At 40.5% G+C, this 15660-nt stretch overlaps 1 protein-coding gene across 1 annotated transcript in view; it reads right to left on the reverse strand.

Moving 5' to 3' along the window:
• atp1b4 (ATPase Na+/K+ transporting subunit beta 4) overlaps positions 1–15660 on the reverse strand; it is a 61213-nt gene that overhangs the window by 29140 nt on the left and 16413 nt on the right. Inside the window, exon 3 of the mRNA XM_067997239.1 lies at positions 7733–7883. Coding sequence (XP_067853340.1) covers positions 7733–7883 — 151 coding nt within the window. The remainder of the gene's footprint in view (positions 1–7732; positions 7884–15660) is intronic.

The raw sequence follows: 15660 nt of genomic DNA on the forward strand, positions 1-15660 counted from the left end.
GGATTGATACAACAGGTAAAAGTCCCGCCCCAACCCTGTAGGGACAGGCAAAGGAAATTCCAACCCTATAAGTTGTCAAACTAACCAATACTGCATTAAATACAAGAAGGCACACAATAAAGGCAGGAACCAGCTGACAACAAGGAAAGTGAGGGTGCTGGGTGGGAGTGTGGCAGATGGCACAAAAGGGGCTGTGGATGGATTGGAAAGAGTGACAGGTGGGAACATGGTGGTGGATGGTGTCTGATGCTCTGAAAGGGGCAAAGGGCAGTTCATGTCTCATTCTCCTTAACCCCACAAGGTTGCTAGACTTTGGAAGATCCCAGGTGCCCCCTCCCAATACTGACAGACTCTGCCCCCAATGCTCCCAAACCCCTCCGGCATGGACCTTGGACCCAGTATCTCCCTGCCAAGGTCTCCATCCCCCTACTTAAAGATCTCAGGACCCCCTCTCTGTGCTCTCAAACCCGTAGACTACTTTTGCAGTGCCTTCTAATATAATGAGGCAGTTCCCAATGCTCCCAGACCCTAGGGCCTCCCTCCCCAATCCTCCCAGAACCTCCCTCCTGCTGTGTTCCCATTACCCCAGGACTCCGTCCCAGTGCTCCCAATCCCTGGTATCCCCTTCCAAGTATTACCAGACCCTGAGACCCCCATCCCAGTACTTCTAGACCCTGACCTCCCATCCCAGTGCTCCCAGATGCTAGGGCCAGCATCATGTGGATAAATCATTGTGCCTTATTGTCCCAGTTAATACTACTTGGCGTATTAATACCAAGGGAGATCTGCTAGTATATAATTTATGTCATGCATCTAGTGTGTGTTCATCGCAATTCAGATGTCATACTTCAGAAATCAAACTTCAAAATGTTATACTTTGTTATAGATTTAAGACAATCTTTAAAAGTGTATTTTTAAAAAATAATCCAGTCATTTCCTGTTGGAGTTTCTAATCTTGGGGAAGAGCCAGGTATTTAGAAGCAACTGTCAATCTACAGCAATAAAATTTCCATCTAATTGACCTCAGGAAATGCCAATTTACAGTAATTAGATTTTATTGGCTTAAAGAGACAGTTTACACACAGATCACCTTAGCAGCAGAATAATTAATTACACATTAAATGGTATAATTATAAAACAACTTTTCCTCCAAAAAAGGGGATATGAGATTGCTTTGGCAGATCAGGCAAAGGTGAATCCAAAGAGCTTCTACAAATACATAAAGGGCAAAAGGGTAACTAGGGAGAGAGTAGGGCCTCTTAAGGATCAACAAGGTCATCTATGTGCGGAACCACAAGAAATGGGTGAGATCCTGAATGAATATTTCACATCGGTATTTACGGTTGAGAAAGGCATGGATGTTAGGGAACTTGGGGAAATAAATAGTGATGTCTTGAGGAGTGTACATATTACAGAGAGGGAGGTGCTGGAAGTCTTAACGCGCATCAAGGTAGATAAATCTCCGGGACCTGATGAAATGTATCCCAGGACGTTATGGGAGGTTAGGGAGGAAATTGCGGGTCCCCTAGCAGAGATATTTCAATCATCCACCGCTACAGGTGAGGTGCCTGAAGATTGGAGGGTAGCAAATGTTGTGCCTTTGTTTAAGAAGGACGGCAGGGAAAAGCCTGGGAACTACAGACCAGTGAGCCTGACATCTGTAGTGGGTAAGTTGTTAGAGGGTATTCTGAGGGACAGGATCTACAGGCATTTGGAGAGGCAGGGACTAATTAGGAACAGTCAGCATGGTTTTGTGAGAGGAAAATCATGTCTCACGAATTTGATTGAGTTTTTTGAAGGGGTAACCAAGAAGATAGATGAGGGCTGTGCAGTAGACGTGGTCTACATGGACTTCAGCAAAGCATTTGACAAGGTACCGCATGGTAGGTTGTTACATAAGGTTAAATCTCATGGGATCCAAGGTGAGGTAGCCAATTGGATACAAAATTGGCTTGACGACAGAAGACAGAGGGTGGTTGTAAAGGGTTGTTTTTCAAACTGGATGCCTGTGTCCAGCGGTGTGCCTCAGGGATCGGTGCTGGGTCCGCTGTTATTTGTTATTTATATTAATGATTTGGATGAGAATTTAGGAGGCATGGTTAGTAAGTTTGCAGATGACACCAAGATTGGTGGCATTGTGGACAGTGAAGAAGGTTATCTAGGATTGCAACGGGATCTTGATCAATTGGGCCAGTGGGCCGATGAATGGCAGATGGAGTTTAATTTAGATAAATGTGAGGTGATGCATTTTGGTAGATCGAATCGGGCCAGGACCTACTCCGTTAATGGTAGGGCGTTGGGGAGAGTTATAGAACAAAGAGATCTAGGAGTACAGATTCATAGCTCCTTGAAAGTGGAGTCACAGGTGGATAGGGTGGTGAAGAGGGCATTCGGCATGCTTGGTTTCATTGGTCAGAACATTGAATGCAGGAGTTGGGATGTCTTGTTGAAGTTGTACAGGGCATTGGTGAGGCCACACTTGGAGTACTGTGTACAGTTCTGGTCACCCTATTATAGAAAGGATATTATTAAACTAGAAAGAGTGCAGAAAAGATTTACTAGGATGCTACCGGGACTTGATGGTTTGACTTATAGGGAGAGATTAGATGGACTGGGACTTTTTTCCCTGGAGAGTAGGAGGTTAAGGGGTGATCTTATAGAAGTCTATAAAATAATGAGGGGCATAGATAAGGTCGATAGTCAAAATCTTTTCCCAAAGGTAGGGGAGTCTATAATGAGGGGGCATAGATTTAAGGTGAGAGGGGAGAGATACAAAAGGGTCCAGAGGGGCAATTTTTTCACTCAAAGGGTGGTGAGTGTCTGGAACGAGCTGCCAGAGGCAGTAGTAGAGGCGGGTACAATTTTGTCTTTTAAAAAGCATTTGGACAGTTACATGGGTAAGATGGGTATAGAGGGATATGGGCCAAGTGCAGGCAATTGGGACTAGCTTAGTGGTATAAACTGGGCGACATGGACATGTTGGGCCGAAGGGCCTGTTTCCATGTTGTAACTTCTATGATTCTATGATTCTATGATTATCATGAGCAACATCACAGGAGATCGACATGTATTGTCAAAAACACTCTTAACTCTCCATAAAGCCCAAGTCCATTCAAGACTTGAATGCTTTTTCCGTATCTGGCAAACTCTTCTAATAACTATTCTACACCCCTGAATGGGTGTTAGAAAAAGCCCATTATATGATTGACAATCTCTCTTCACCTCTAGCCTTCTCTCTCTCTCTCTCTCTCCTTTCTGTCTCACTCTCTCTTCTCTCTCTCTCACGTTCTCTCTATTGCAGTCTTTCATGCCTTTTAGTAATTTTATTATGGTCAGTGCTCCTCTAAACTTTTCTGGCTTGTTCTATCTAGCATAAAACACAATTTCAAAACACCACACAACAACAACCTTGCATTTATAATGTACCGTTTTACATCCCCGTGACATCTAAAAGCTTTTCACAGCCAATCAATTATTATTATATTATTATTATGTAGGCAAACACAGCAATCAATTCTGCACACAGCTAGGTCCCGTAAATAGCAAATGGGATGAATGACCAGTTAATCTGTTTTTGGTGGTGGTGGTTGAGAGACAAATGTTGTCCAAGACAACTCCCCTGCTCATCTTCAAATAGTGCCGTGGGATCTTTTACATCCACGGCAGACGGTGCCTGGGTATAACATCTCCTCTGAAAGATGGCACCACTGATTCCTTCAGCACTGCACTGAAATGTCAGCCTAGACAATATGCTCAAGTCAGGGAGTGGGGCTTTAACCTCCAAACCTCCAGCTCAGAGGCAACAGTGTTACTAAATAAATAAATCAAGTTGACAATAATTTAAGAAAAAAGTATGAGAGGTATGCTTTCAATGTGGATTACTGCCCCATCTATGTTATGTGAATAATATCATTACAAACAAACTCAAAGGAGTTATTCATAAATGCATTCTTTTTTTCTTCCTTCTGATGACTTGTCATTGTTGGACTCCCCTCTCTGCGGGGAGCAGATGTCGTGACACCAGTGATGAAACATATCAATGAGTCTGCTGGAGATCTCTTGCATTGACATTGAGGCCAATGTTGGATTCTGACCAGGAGCATTCCAACTCAGCAGAAATCCAATATTGACCAAGTAAGTAGCAGTAATCAGACAGCGCTGAATATTCTTCACTCTGATGCCTCCCTACAAAGTTGAATAGGATGCCAATCTGCACCATTTCCCACGGAGGCACTCACTGATGCCCCATAAGCTGACAGCAGTCAAGAATCATCTGGTGAGAGAGGAAGAGTAGATGTTTGGACAGGTTAGATTCCTTTTCTAACATTACTTAATTGGGGGTGATGGGGTGCTTTACATTACAAGTCCTGTGCTTCCTTCTCTTTTATAGAAAGTTAAGAAGTAGGTCAAGGTACCTCCCTCGCAAGAGAGACAATCGAGGGGCGATACTTGGGATAACACTTCTTGGGCCAATCCAATGCGCCTGATAGCTGCGGGTTCAGAGCAGCACAGGTGGAGGGCTGGGGCAGGTAGCCCAAACATCTTGTCTGTGATTGATGAAAGGTAGAAAATGAAAATGGGGTCTGTACCTTTAATAACAAAGAGCGGTGACACCACTTGGTGGTCATATTCCGGAGATATTCCTAAAGACCACCAAGATAAAGCCTCTGCTTTACATACACAAATAACTGGAAAAAAACTTGTTGCTAGGACACAGGGGCCTTGCAATTATGCTGTTCGAAGATTAGTGTATGAACACTTAACAAGCGTGTAGGAAATTCCTTGGCCTGATATTTTAATAGTGACATTACCCTTCATTTAATGTTCACACAGCATCATTTCAAGCCCTAAGATAGTTGGCATAGCAAATCAATAAACATATTAAACGACACATTGCCTCTCAGTTATGCTGCTGAATATCTTGGGAAAATATGAATGTAGAAAGAAAAAACACTTAACATCGGGACAGTAGAGTGATGGAGCTCAGAGGCTCAAATTCCATCCAGCACTATTTTTAGCACGTTAATTAACGTATTCACATAAAATTGCTACGTGATCTATTTTAAACAGCTTTATAAAAATAGTGCACTTACGAATTGTATGCAAGTGCATAAGCCAATAAGCTAAAATTAGTGCGAAACAGAATTTCAGTCCTTTGGTTTAAGTATGTCTTAATTCACGAAGATTTTTTTTAGAAGCGTAGTCTGGGAAATTCCTTGGAGCTGTTCCTGCTCCGCTGGTGTTACTTTGCCGGAAGTGCGGTGGAAACTCTGTATCCCGTGTGTAAACAGGATTGTGCCACACTTCCCGCAAAGTGACACTGGTGGAGCGAGAAGAGCTCCACGGAATTTCCCATCCATAGTTAATTAGATGCTGCAAATCTTGTGTAATCAGCTGTATGATATCCCCATACAGGTGAAACAGGGGTGAAATTCCAATTAGTGAAAAGCAAGGAAATGTCTGTCATAGAAATATATAGAAGTTACAACATGGAAACAGGCCATTCGGCCCAAATGGTCCATGCCGGCATTTACCCTCCACATGAGCAAATAGTCCCAGTCACATTTAATTAACTTACTGCTAATGAAATTGCATTTTTTGAGAGAAGATATTTTTCAAAGCCAAATGTTCCCAGGATCTCATTACAGAGAAGTCCAGGCATTTGCTCATTTATTTTTAGAAAATGGTACTTTTTTGGGCCCAGTGTGAGAATATAATAAGTTAAGAATTCATCAAATATGATAAACTAAGAATATGTTAATCCATGAAAAGATGAATTCAGGTATTAATAGGCTAAAAGTCTAGCGAAATGGAAAAATACTGACCCTTCTAACCTTTCTAACCCTTCTAACTAAATCATGTAGCTGAATAAACAGGAAAGCTGCAGAGCCTGAGGGGGTCATCTGCTATCTTAGTGACCTTTGTTCTGCTTCTGTAAATATTGGGGCTACCTCCATTATAGCACAAGATAGAGAAACTAGTACGATTGTCTAACTCACCATCTGTAATACATCTGTAAAATAGTACGTGCAAGCCTGCACATACCTTAGGCAGAAATAAAGTATAAGAGGCTGGCTTTTAGCCAGCAGAAACACAGTCAGAGGAGGGGAGTTAGGTACTTCCAAGGGATCCATGCTGGCTTCGGCCTAACCCTGTGTAACTCTTTGGAGGAAGTGGGAACAAGCCATCTGCGCCGGCTATCCAGCCTCTAGACGGGTAATATCATGCTTGTTTAAGGCTGTTAGTTACTGCTTAATTATTGTTATATAAAATAATCAAATACTGTCTGTGAAACAATAAAGACTCTGATTCGCTAACCAATACGGTGTCAGGTTGAATTAATTCAAAGAATTATCGTCCCATTGTACCAGAGTCCAACAACAGCATGTTTAAGATACTTCTCGAAAAATTATTGGTATTCGTCATAAGACAATTACACCTGGGCCCTGAGCCTTGGAAATAAATACACAAATTCTTAGACACTCCACTCCTGTGAACCCTTCAGTGGAGGGCAGAACCTGCTCGTTGCTAATGCCTGTACCCATACAATTGGGTTTTTGAGTCATTTCCCACCTACAGTTACAACTTGTTCCAAGTCAGTGACAGACAAGAAAATCACTGAAGCTTTTATTAGACTTTTCAAACAAGTACAGACTTTGACATTAAAGCACTTATTGTATTACATGAGACTTTAAGACGAGAGTGGGTATATCATGGAGCTTTCATTTATCCTTCATTGAAAATTCCCGATCCTTTCTGTGTAAAAGTAATTTCATGTTTTAGTCAATTTACAGGAGGTCAGTTTGACTCAACCAGCAGGAAAAATCTAATCGCTGCTGCTGGCTGAAGTTTGTGCTAGTTCAGTGTTTCAAAAGGACTTAGTAAAGTTGTTCTACATACTTCTGCTGGGGCCGTATATTAACTTTATTAGCAGAATCTGGAAAGCTCTGAGACGTACAGCTTTGGAGTTTTGAAACAAACAAATTCCTTTCTTATCAAAGGGATTTACAAGTTGGAATGCATGTGAATTTGCAAATGTAGTTCCACGACCAAGTACTACAAAATGCGTCTGTATAATATGAAGAAAGATTATGATTTTTTCTATGGCCAGATCAATTTTATTAAGCCAACAGATTGATGCTATAAGAAAAAAGACAAGATTCATAAAAGTAACAATCATTTCCTGTATGTGTTTCTGCTGACATTTCTTATGTTGCATTAGGATTAGGAATTAATCTTCTTGTTTCGATACGATCATGCAGAATCCTAAAAAGAATTTTTTCACACACACACACATTTTCAAAGGCCATCACTATTACTTACTCCTATTAGTTTGACAAAGTTACACAGCTTTAATGTGAATTAATCTGTATTTATTAATGTGCAGTATTGTTTGCAAAATGTTATTTTATGTATTGATTCATAATTGAATGCTATTTGATCATAGTTTTCATTGTATTGTGGGTGTGTCCACCATTTAACACTGGCACTCTTTTAATAATTATTGTCCTCCTTTATTCTCTAACCCTTATTTTCTCTTTAATTAACCAAAATAGTGTCTCAGTCTTCTGAATCAAAAATCACATTACCGACACTGACCTGAAAATTGCTCAAAATCTATTTTCTGGGTACATGATGTGACTGAGTCCAAGATTACCTTTTCACTGGCTGCAATCTTTGTGAACATCTGCAACTGTAAACCAACTCTAAACATGCACTTAGTTTTACTCACACCAACTCTTGGATGTTCTTCCCATGAACTCTCTCTTTTCTGGGTTCCACATAAAAATTTTAAAATGTCGTATTCTTTCGTCCCAAGATTCGATATGTTTAGCTGTTACCGCTTCTACTTTATCTTCCCCTTTGTCGCCGGCCAGGTTTGCCTGAATCAGTGAGAGGCAGAACACCAATGGCAAGTTTAGTTTTGAGCTCAGAGCGGTAGAGTGCTGTTATATTTCAACAGCCTACAAAAGCCACGGGTGTTGAGGAACATCTTACAATATATTATTCTCCGCTGGGACTCTTTGACATTGTTCGATCAGTCACTCAGCAGCTGCATAAAAAGCCTCCTCATTACTGTGAGAGAGACACAGCTCAGCGTATGCCAACATTAATGAAATGGTACAAGTCACTGGAGTATAGTATTTGAAGATCATACCCTGCAGAGTACAACCTGCTTAATTGAAACACATCCCTTTGTGAATATAAAGCAGCCTTGTTTCATAGAATAAAAGCAGATCATATTCTTGATCTCTTTATACAACAAACACTTAGTTTTTAAAACATCATGAGACATTGCTGCCTTTCTTTTACATTCAGACCTCCATACGAAAGCAGCCTAAAGTATTTTTAAACAGATAACGGTTCTCTTTGCAAATCATTCACGGTATGTCTGTTCATGTGTGGTTTGTGTTCAAAGAAAAACAAACTGAAGAATATAAGATTGTCCTACGTGGGGGAATGTTACCACACATTAGTGAATCTCCCATGGCCTTGGTCATGGTTACTCATGTAGCTGTGTTTGTTGTTACAGGCTGAAAGTGGTCGCAGTGCCCCCCCTCGGCGCAAGTCGGAATAACATGCATTCCTGCAATATTGAGGGTGCATCAGTCCTGGGCGGTAGTGCGAAAATGGGCGATGGCGAATAGGCAGCCGTTTTACACCCATTCCAGTTTTCTTTTCCATTGCCAGCTGTGGCTCAGTGGGTATCACTCTCACCTCTGAATCAAAAAGTTGTGGGTTGAACCTCACTCCAGACACTTGAGCACGAAATCTAAACTGACACTACAGTACAGTACTGAGGGGGTGCCGCACTGTCAGAGGTGCTGTCTTTCAGATGAGACATTAAACCAAGGCCCCATCTACCCTCTCAGGTGGATGTAAAAGATCCCATGGCACTATTTCGAAGAACAGCTGGGAGTTCTCCCTGGTGTTCTGGCCAATATTTATCCCTCAACCAACGTCACTAAAACAGATTATCTGGTCATTATCACATTGCTGTTTGTGGGATCTTGCTATGCGTAAAATGATTGCCGCGTTTCCTACATTACAACAGTGACTACACTTCAAAAAAGTACTTCGTTGGCTGTAAAGCACTTTGGGATGCCATGAGGCTGTGAAAGGTGCTGCAAAATGCAAGTCTATTTTAATATTGACATCAGTGAAAAGAAAATCGGGCAGAGTGTAGAACGGGCAGCTGATTCACCATCACCCGTTTTGCACTACTGGCCAGGACCAATTTCACCCCGGTTGTTTTTAAGCGAATGCAGCACCATCTTTGGATGATCTGGAATGCACTGCCTGAAAGTTGGTGGAAGCAGGTCCAATTGTAACTTTCAAAAGGGAAGTTTTGATTGGATAAATACTTGAAGGGAAAAAAATTACAGGGCGATGGGGAAAGAGCAGTGGAACGGGACTAATTGGATAGCTCTTTCAAAGAGCCAGCATAGGCACGATGGGCTAAATGGCCTCCTCCTGTGCTGTACCTACTAAGATACTATGATAAGTAAAAGCAACAGACATTACCATTACATCATTATCAATGGACTGTGGGCACGACAGCATTACCAATACTGGTGGAAGGGCCAGTAATTACTGTGACTGCGTTAACCACATAATAGTAAGAAAACTGCAATGGGTTCCTGCACATTGGCTAAAACGCCTAAGAGCTAATTATTATTGGTCAACAACTCCATTGCCATTGTATCATGCGACTACCAGGATGGCAGAAGGCGAGCCAGACGGACCTTGGTCTTTCTTCGTCCAGCAATTCCTATGTTCCTAATACAAGGAAGGTCTCATTAGAATATGTCAAACAGAGGGTTTTTTAAATACTTTGGGGGGTTGTTAAACACGTTTGGAGTAAGGTCCAATACCTCTTACTCTGTTATACTTTGTAGCAAATACCTTCTATTAAACATGAATCTGCAGCAAGTAACACAATAGGGCTTCATTACTGGTCATGACGATGCCTGGTGCAGGGCACTTAAATCAATATGTGATATTTTAAAACAACTAGTTGTGATTACATAACATGATACTTTTGACTTAATGGGACACAAACAATGTTAATGTAATTTTAAATTTCACAGTGTAATACATTTTTCAATAAATTATTCGGTACAAGCCAAGCCACCTTCTGCATGCAAGTGTTAATAAGGGCACAGAGGATAGCAGAGCAGGACTGAAAGTGCTCGGTTCAGGACATTTTATTTTAATTATTATTCTTGGTGCTGACAGCGTGAAACTGCAATAGGGAAGTGTTCCATAGCCCAAGGCTTCATCTTGATGGGCCACCATTCACCCCAACCCCCCCCCCTCCAAAATGGAAGCGACAATATAATTTGAGTCAGTCCCCTTGATCCTGATGGATTGGCCATCAGAGGACTCAAAGGAGCTCTAACTGGCTACATGCGTGGAGTGTGGTAACAGACTAGGTATTGGACCAGATTGACTATGGTGAGTCAACTTGGCTACGTGTGCCTAGTATACTTGCATATTGTGAAGCAATGGTGTTGCACTGCTATGTGCATCGTGTAGCTGCTGTATGATTGTCTGAACAGCATCTTTACTATTTTCCCCACCTCAGTTGTGAGTAAGAAAAAGACTTGTATTTATACAGCGCCTTTCACGACCTCAGGACGTCCAAAAAGTGCTTTACAGCCAATGAAGTACTTTTGAAGTGTAGTCACTGTTGTAATGTAGGAAATGCAGCAGCCAATGTGTGCACAGCAAGATCCCACAAACAACAATGTGATAATGACCAGATAATCTGTTTTAGTGATGTTGGTTGAGGGATAAATATTGACCAGAACAACAGGGAGAACTCCCCTGCTTTTCTTTGACTAGTACAATGGGATTTTTTACATCTGCCCAAGAGGGCAGACTGGGCCTCAGTTTAATGTCTCATCCAAAAGGCAGCACCATCAGATAGTGTACCACTCCCTCAGAACTGCGCTGGCCTGTCAGCCTAGATTTTGTGCACAAGTCTCTGGAGTGGGACTATGAACACACAACCTCCTGAATCAGAGGTGAGAGTTCTACAACTGAGCCACGGCTGATACCTAGATGAGGGACAATAAGTCTCTTTATCTTGTATCTGTAGAGGCTAAAGTTCAATGAGCTGCTGAAAATACGAAGTTTAATTTTCATTTAGTTCTACATGTAAATGCCTAAGAGCTGTATTAACTGCTGGAATGAATTGTTTAGAACCTATGTTTTTTTTCATTATGATGTCTGTTCATCAGTCCACATGTTGTCCACATGTTGATTAATTAGACAGTTAGGGTGAATTACAGCTTTGTGTATGGTCCCCATTGGTTTTAGGTCAGTAAGGAGAGGAGTAGCATAATTACTGATGTATGCACAAATCCCAAACTAATAAGGGATCCGTTATTTGTCTATAAGTCATCCCTGACCAAACACTACTTTGTAAAATAGATATGACCCTTTTCTCCTGCCTACTCCATACAGGAGCAGATAGTTAGGTACAAAGAAAGCTGATTGTTTGATATAGAGGATGCAAGTATGAAGGGCATTTATCATCAGAAGAGCCAAATTATAGAAATAAATTTTCTATGGAGAGAAAAAATCCACCAATTATTAAAAAAGAATTCTATCTCTTACAATTTGGAGTTTTAATAGAATCACCTTCTCCCCTGGCAGTCCAAAAGTAGCTCTGATCATACAATCACAGAATCATATTATCTGTGAAGCACAGAAGGAGGCCATTCAGCCCATTAAGCCCGTGCTGGCTCTTTGTAAGAGCAATCCAGTTAGTCCCCTTCCCCGTAGCCCTGTTAATTTTTCCATTCATGTATTTATCCAATTCCTTTTTGAAAGCCAAGATTGAATCTGCTTCCACCACCCCCTCAGGCAGCGCATTCCAGATCACAACTACTTGCTGCATAAAAAGGTTTTTCCTGATGTCACTTTTGGTTCTTTTGCCAATCACCTTAAGTCTGTGTCTTCTGGTTCTCGACCCTTCTGCCAATGGGAACAATTTCTCTTTATTTACTTTATCTAAACCCAACATGATTTTGAACACTTCTATGAAATCTCCTCTTAACGTTCTCTGCTCTAAGGAGAACAACTCCAGCTTCTCCAGTCTATCATGTAACTGAAGTCCCTCATCTCCGGAACCATTCCAGTAAATCTTTTCTGCACTCTCTCTAAGGCCTTCACATCCTTCCTAAAGTGCGGTGCCCAGAAGTGGACACAATACTCCTGTTGCGGCTGAACCAGTGTTTTATAAAGGTTCATCGTGAGTTCCTTGCTTTTGTTCTCTATGCCTTTATTAATAAAGCCCAGGATCCTGCATGCTTTTTTAACCGCTTTCTCAACCTGTCCTGCCACCTTCAAAGAATTGTGTACATATACCCCTGTTCCTGCACCCCCTTTAGAATTATACCCTTTGGTTTATATTGCCTCTCCTCATTCTTCCTGCCAAAATGTATCACTTCGCATTTCTCTGCATTAAATTTCATCTGCCATGTGTCCACCCATTCCACGAGCCTGTCTATGTCCTCTTGAAGAATATTACTATCCTCCTCAATGTTTACTACACTTCCAAGTTTTGTGTCATCTGCAAATTTTGAAATTGTGCCCTGTACACCCAAGTCCAAGTCATTAATATATATCAAAAAAAGCAGCGGTCCTAGTACCGACCCCTGGGGAACACCGCTGTATACCTTCCTCCAGTCCGAAAAATAACCATACACCACTTCTCTCTGTTTCCTGTCACTTAGTCAATTTTGTATCGATGCTGCCACTGTCCCATTTATTCCATGGGCTTCAATTTTGATGAGAAGCCTATTGTGCGGCACTTTATCAAATACCTTTTGAAAGTCCATATACACATCAACCATATTGCCCTCATCAACCTTCTCTGTTACCTTTGATATAAGAGTGCAAAGTGTCGTCCAATAGTCGTCATGGTGGCTACTGTGCTGCAGGTTGTTTTTGGCTCATTGGATTGTTGTAAATAATATTATCACTATGGTTTTGAAAATCCACATGTACCTTCATGCAAACTTCTGTTATTACCTTTGACAGGAACTTAATTTGATATCTAATATTCTCCTTGAATGTTTTTTCAAGAGGACCAGCGTTCTGCCATCTAGGGCCTACCTTATAAAGATGTCACAGATCCACCACCACCGAAAAAGGTGACAATATTCTCTTAGTGATGTTTAAAAAATTGTCACCTTAAAATGGCTCAAGCCAATTTTTCCACATTGAAACTGTGTTTCAAATTAAACTGGTGAAGAGTGGCAATTTAGAATTTTATCACCAGTCTTGCATCATAATGATGATGTTTAATAATCTATAGCAAGCAGTGATGGACTATTTTGGGAAAACAGAAATGGCTCAGTAAACATTTAATATAACTGCAATCACTGTAATCAGGCAATCAATAAAATAGGCAGGAATGACAGCGATACTTTCTAGCTGAGAACCAAACAAACTGTGTTGTATTAGCAAAATATAGATTGGAGATTTTGAGTGGAGTGTCGCTTTAGGGTAATGTTTATCTGTAGTTCTTACTTTGTTTAAAAAAATTCTGTTTTATCAGATGTAGTGGCTTACCATTGCATGAGAATTTTAATATAACATCTGAAAAAGATTTTTGAAAAGTAGATGCGATTTATGATCACATATATTATATTACAGCTTAAATTATACTTTCCATTACATGTCAGACTACAATCCTAAATCTATTTAATGACCTATTTAGAATGATAGATGGCTTTCACTGTATTGGACAAGCATTAAATTAATTGTACTCCTACAGAAAGAACAGTAGTCAGGAGACACATAAAGTGATTGGTCTACTAAATAAATGTATTGTGCTGACCTTAACCAATTGTTAATCAAACCTATCCATGCCTGGAATGTACAAAATTAATTGAATGTGTTTTCTGGCAGACAGCAAAACTCTGGTGAAGTTATTTGTATGAACTATGAAGAAAAGTAATTCTTGGCTTTTTCTGAACATTTGAAGAATGTACTTAGAGTAGAAGTACTGACAAGTATAGACAGTAAAGGAGAGGATGTCAAAAGGGAATACAGAGAGGTTAGAAAAGAAGTCAAAAAAACAACTAGGAAGGCAAAGAGGAACTACAAGATTAAATTATGAAGGAATATAAAAAGATATAGTAAAGTATTCTACAGACATATAAATAACAAAAGAAAAATCAGAATAGGGACAGGGCCACTAAGGGATGCACACAATAAACTCACAGGTAATGACAGCGAAATGGCAGAAACATTGAATAGTTACTTTGCCTCCATATTTAACAGGGAGACTAACAAGGTCGTCAGGACATTAGAAGAAGAGATCAAAAAAGATATAGAGACATTTAAGATAGAAAGGGAGGAGATAATTGATAAACTAATCAAACTTAGGGAGGATAAGACCTCTGATCCAGATGGATTGCATCTGCGAATATTAAAAGAAGTTAGGGAGGAGATAGCAGAGGCACTATTACATATACATAAAAATTCACTAGAAAAGGGAATAGTGCCAGAGGACTAGCAGACAGCTAATGTGATTCCTATATTTAAAAAGGGAGATAAAACAAGCCCAGGGAACTATAGACCAGTTAGCTTAACGTCGGTGGTAGGAAAGATAATGGAATCTTTTCTCAACAATGTAACAGAAAGATATCTAGAGAACAAAAATGTAATAAAGAATAGTCAGCTTGGATTTCAGAAGGGAAAGTCATGCTCGACGAACCTTATTGAATTCTTTGAAGAAGTAACAGAAAGAGTAGACAAGGGTAATGTAGTAGATGTAATATATTTGGATTTTCAAAAGGCCTTTGTAAGGTGCCACATTGTAAACTCATGGCTAAAGTCAGAGCATGTGGAGTCAGGGGACAGGTGGCAGAATGGATAGCAAGTTGGCTACAAGACAGAAAACAGAGAGTCAGAGTTAAGGGTAGCTACTCAGACTGGCAAAAGGTGAAAAGTGGTGTTCCACGGAGTTCAATGCTGGAACCACTGTTGTTCACAATTTACATTAACAATTTGGATTTGAGAATTGGAAGTACACTTTCAAAATTTGCAGACAACACCAAATTGGGGAGTGTAGTTAATACAAAGGAAGAATGCGTCAAAGTGCAAAAGGACATTAATAAACTTGCAGAATGGGTGTGTAATTGGCAAATTAATTTCAATATAGATAAGTGTGAGGTGGTGCATTTTGGTAGGAAGAATAAGGAGGTCACATATTGCTTGGATAATAAGAGCCTAAATGGGAAAGAGGAGCAAAGGGATCGAAGGTTACAGATACACAAGTCGCTAAAAGTAGCGACACAGGTTAATAAGGCCATAAAAAAAGGCAAATTAAGCACTAGGGTTCATTTCTAGAGGGATAGAATTGAAAGCAAAGAAGTTATGTTAAACTTGTATAGAACTTTGTTTAGACCACACTTGGGGTATTGTACACAGTTCTGGTCTCCATATTATAGAAAGGATATAGAGGCATTGGAGGAGGTGCAAAAAAGATTCAAAAGGATGATACCAGAACAGAGAGGATATAGGAATATAGGAACAGGAGTAGGCCATTTAGCCCCTCGAGCCTGTTCCGCCATTCAATGAGATCATGGCTGATCTGTGACCTAACTCCATATACCCACCTTAGCCCCATATCCCTTA

The sequence above is a fragment of the Heptranchias perlo genome, chromosome 15 (assembly GCF_035084215.1).
Source record: "Heptranchias perlo isolate sHepPer1 chromosome 15, sHepPer1.hap1, whole genome shotgun sequence".
Lineage (NCBI taxonomy): Eukaryota > Metazoa > Chordata > Chondrichthyes > Hexanchiformes > Hexanchidae > Heptranchias > Heptranchias perlo.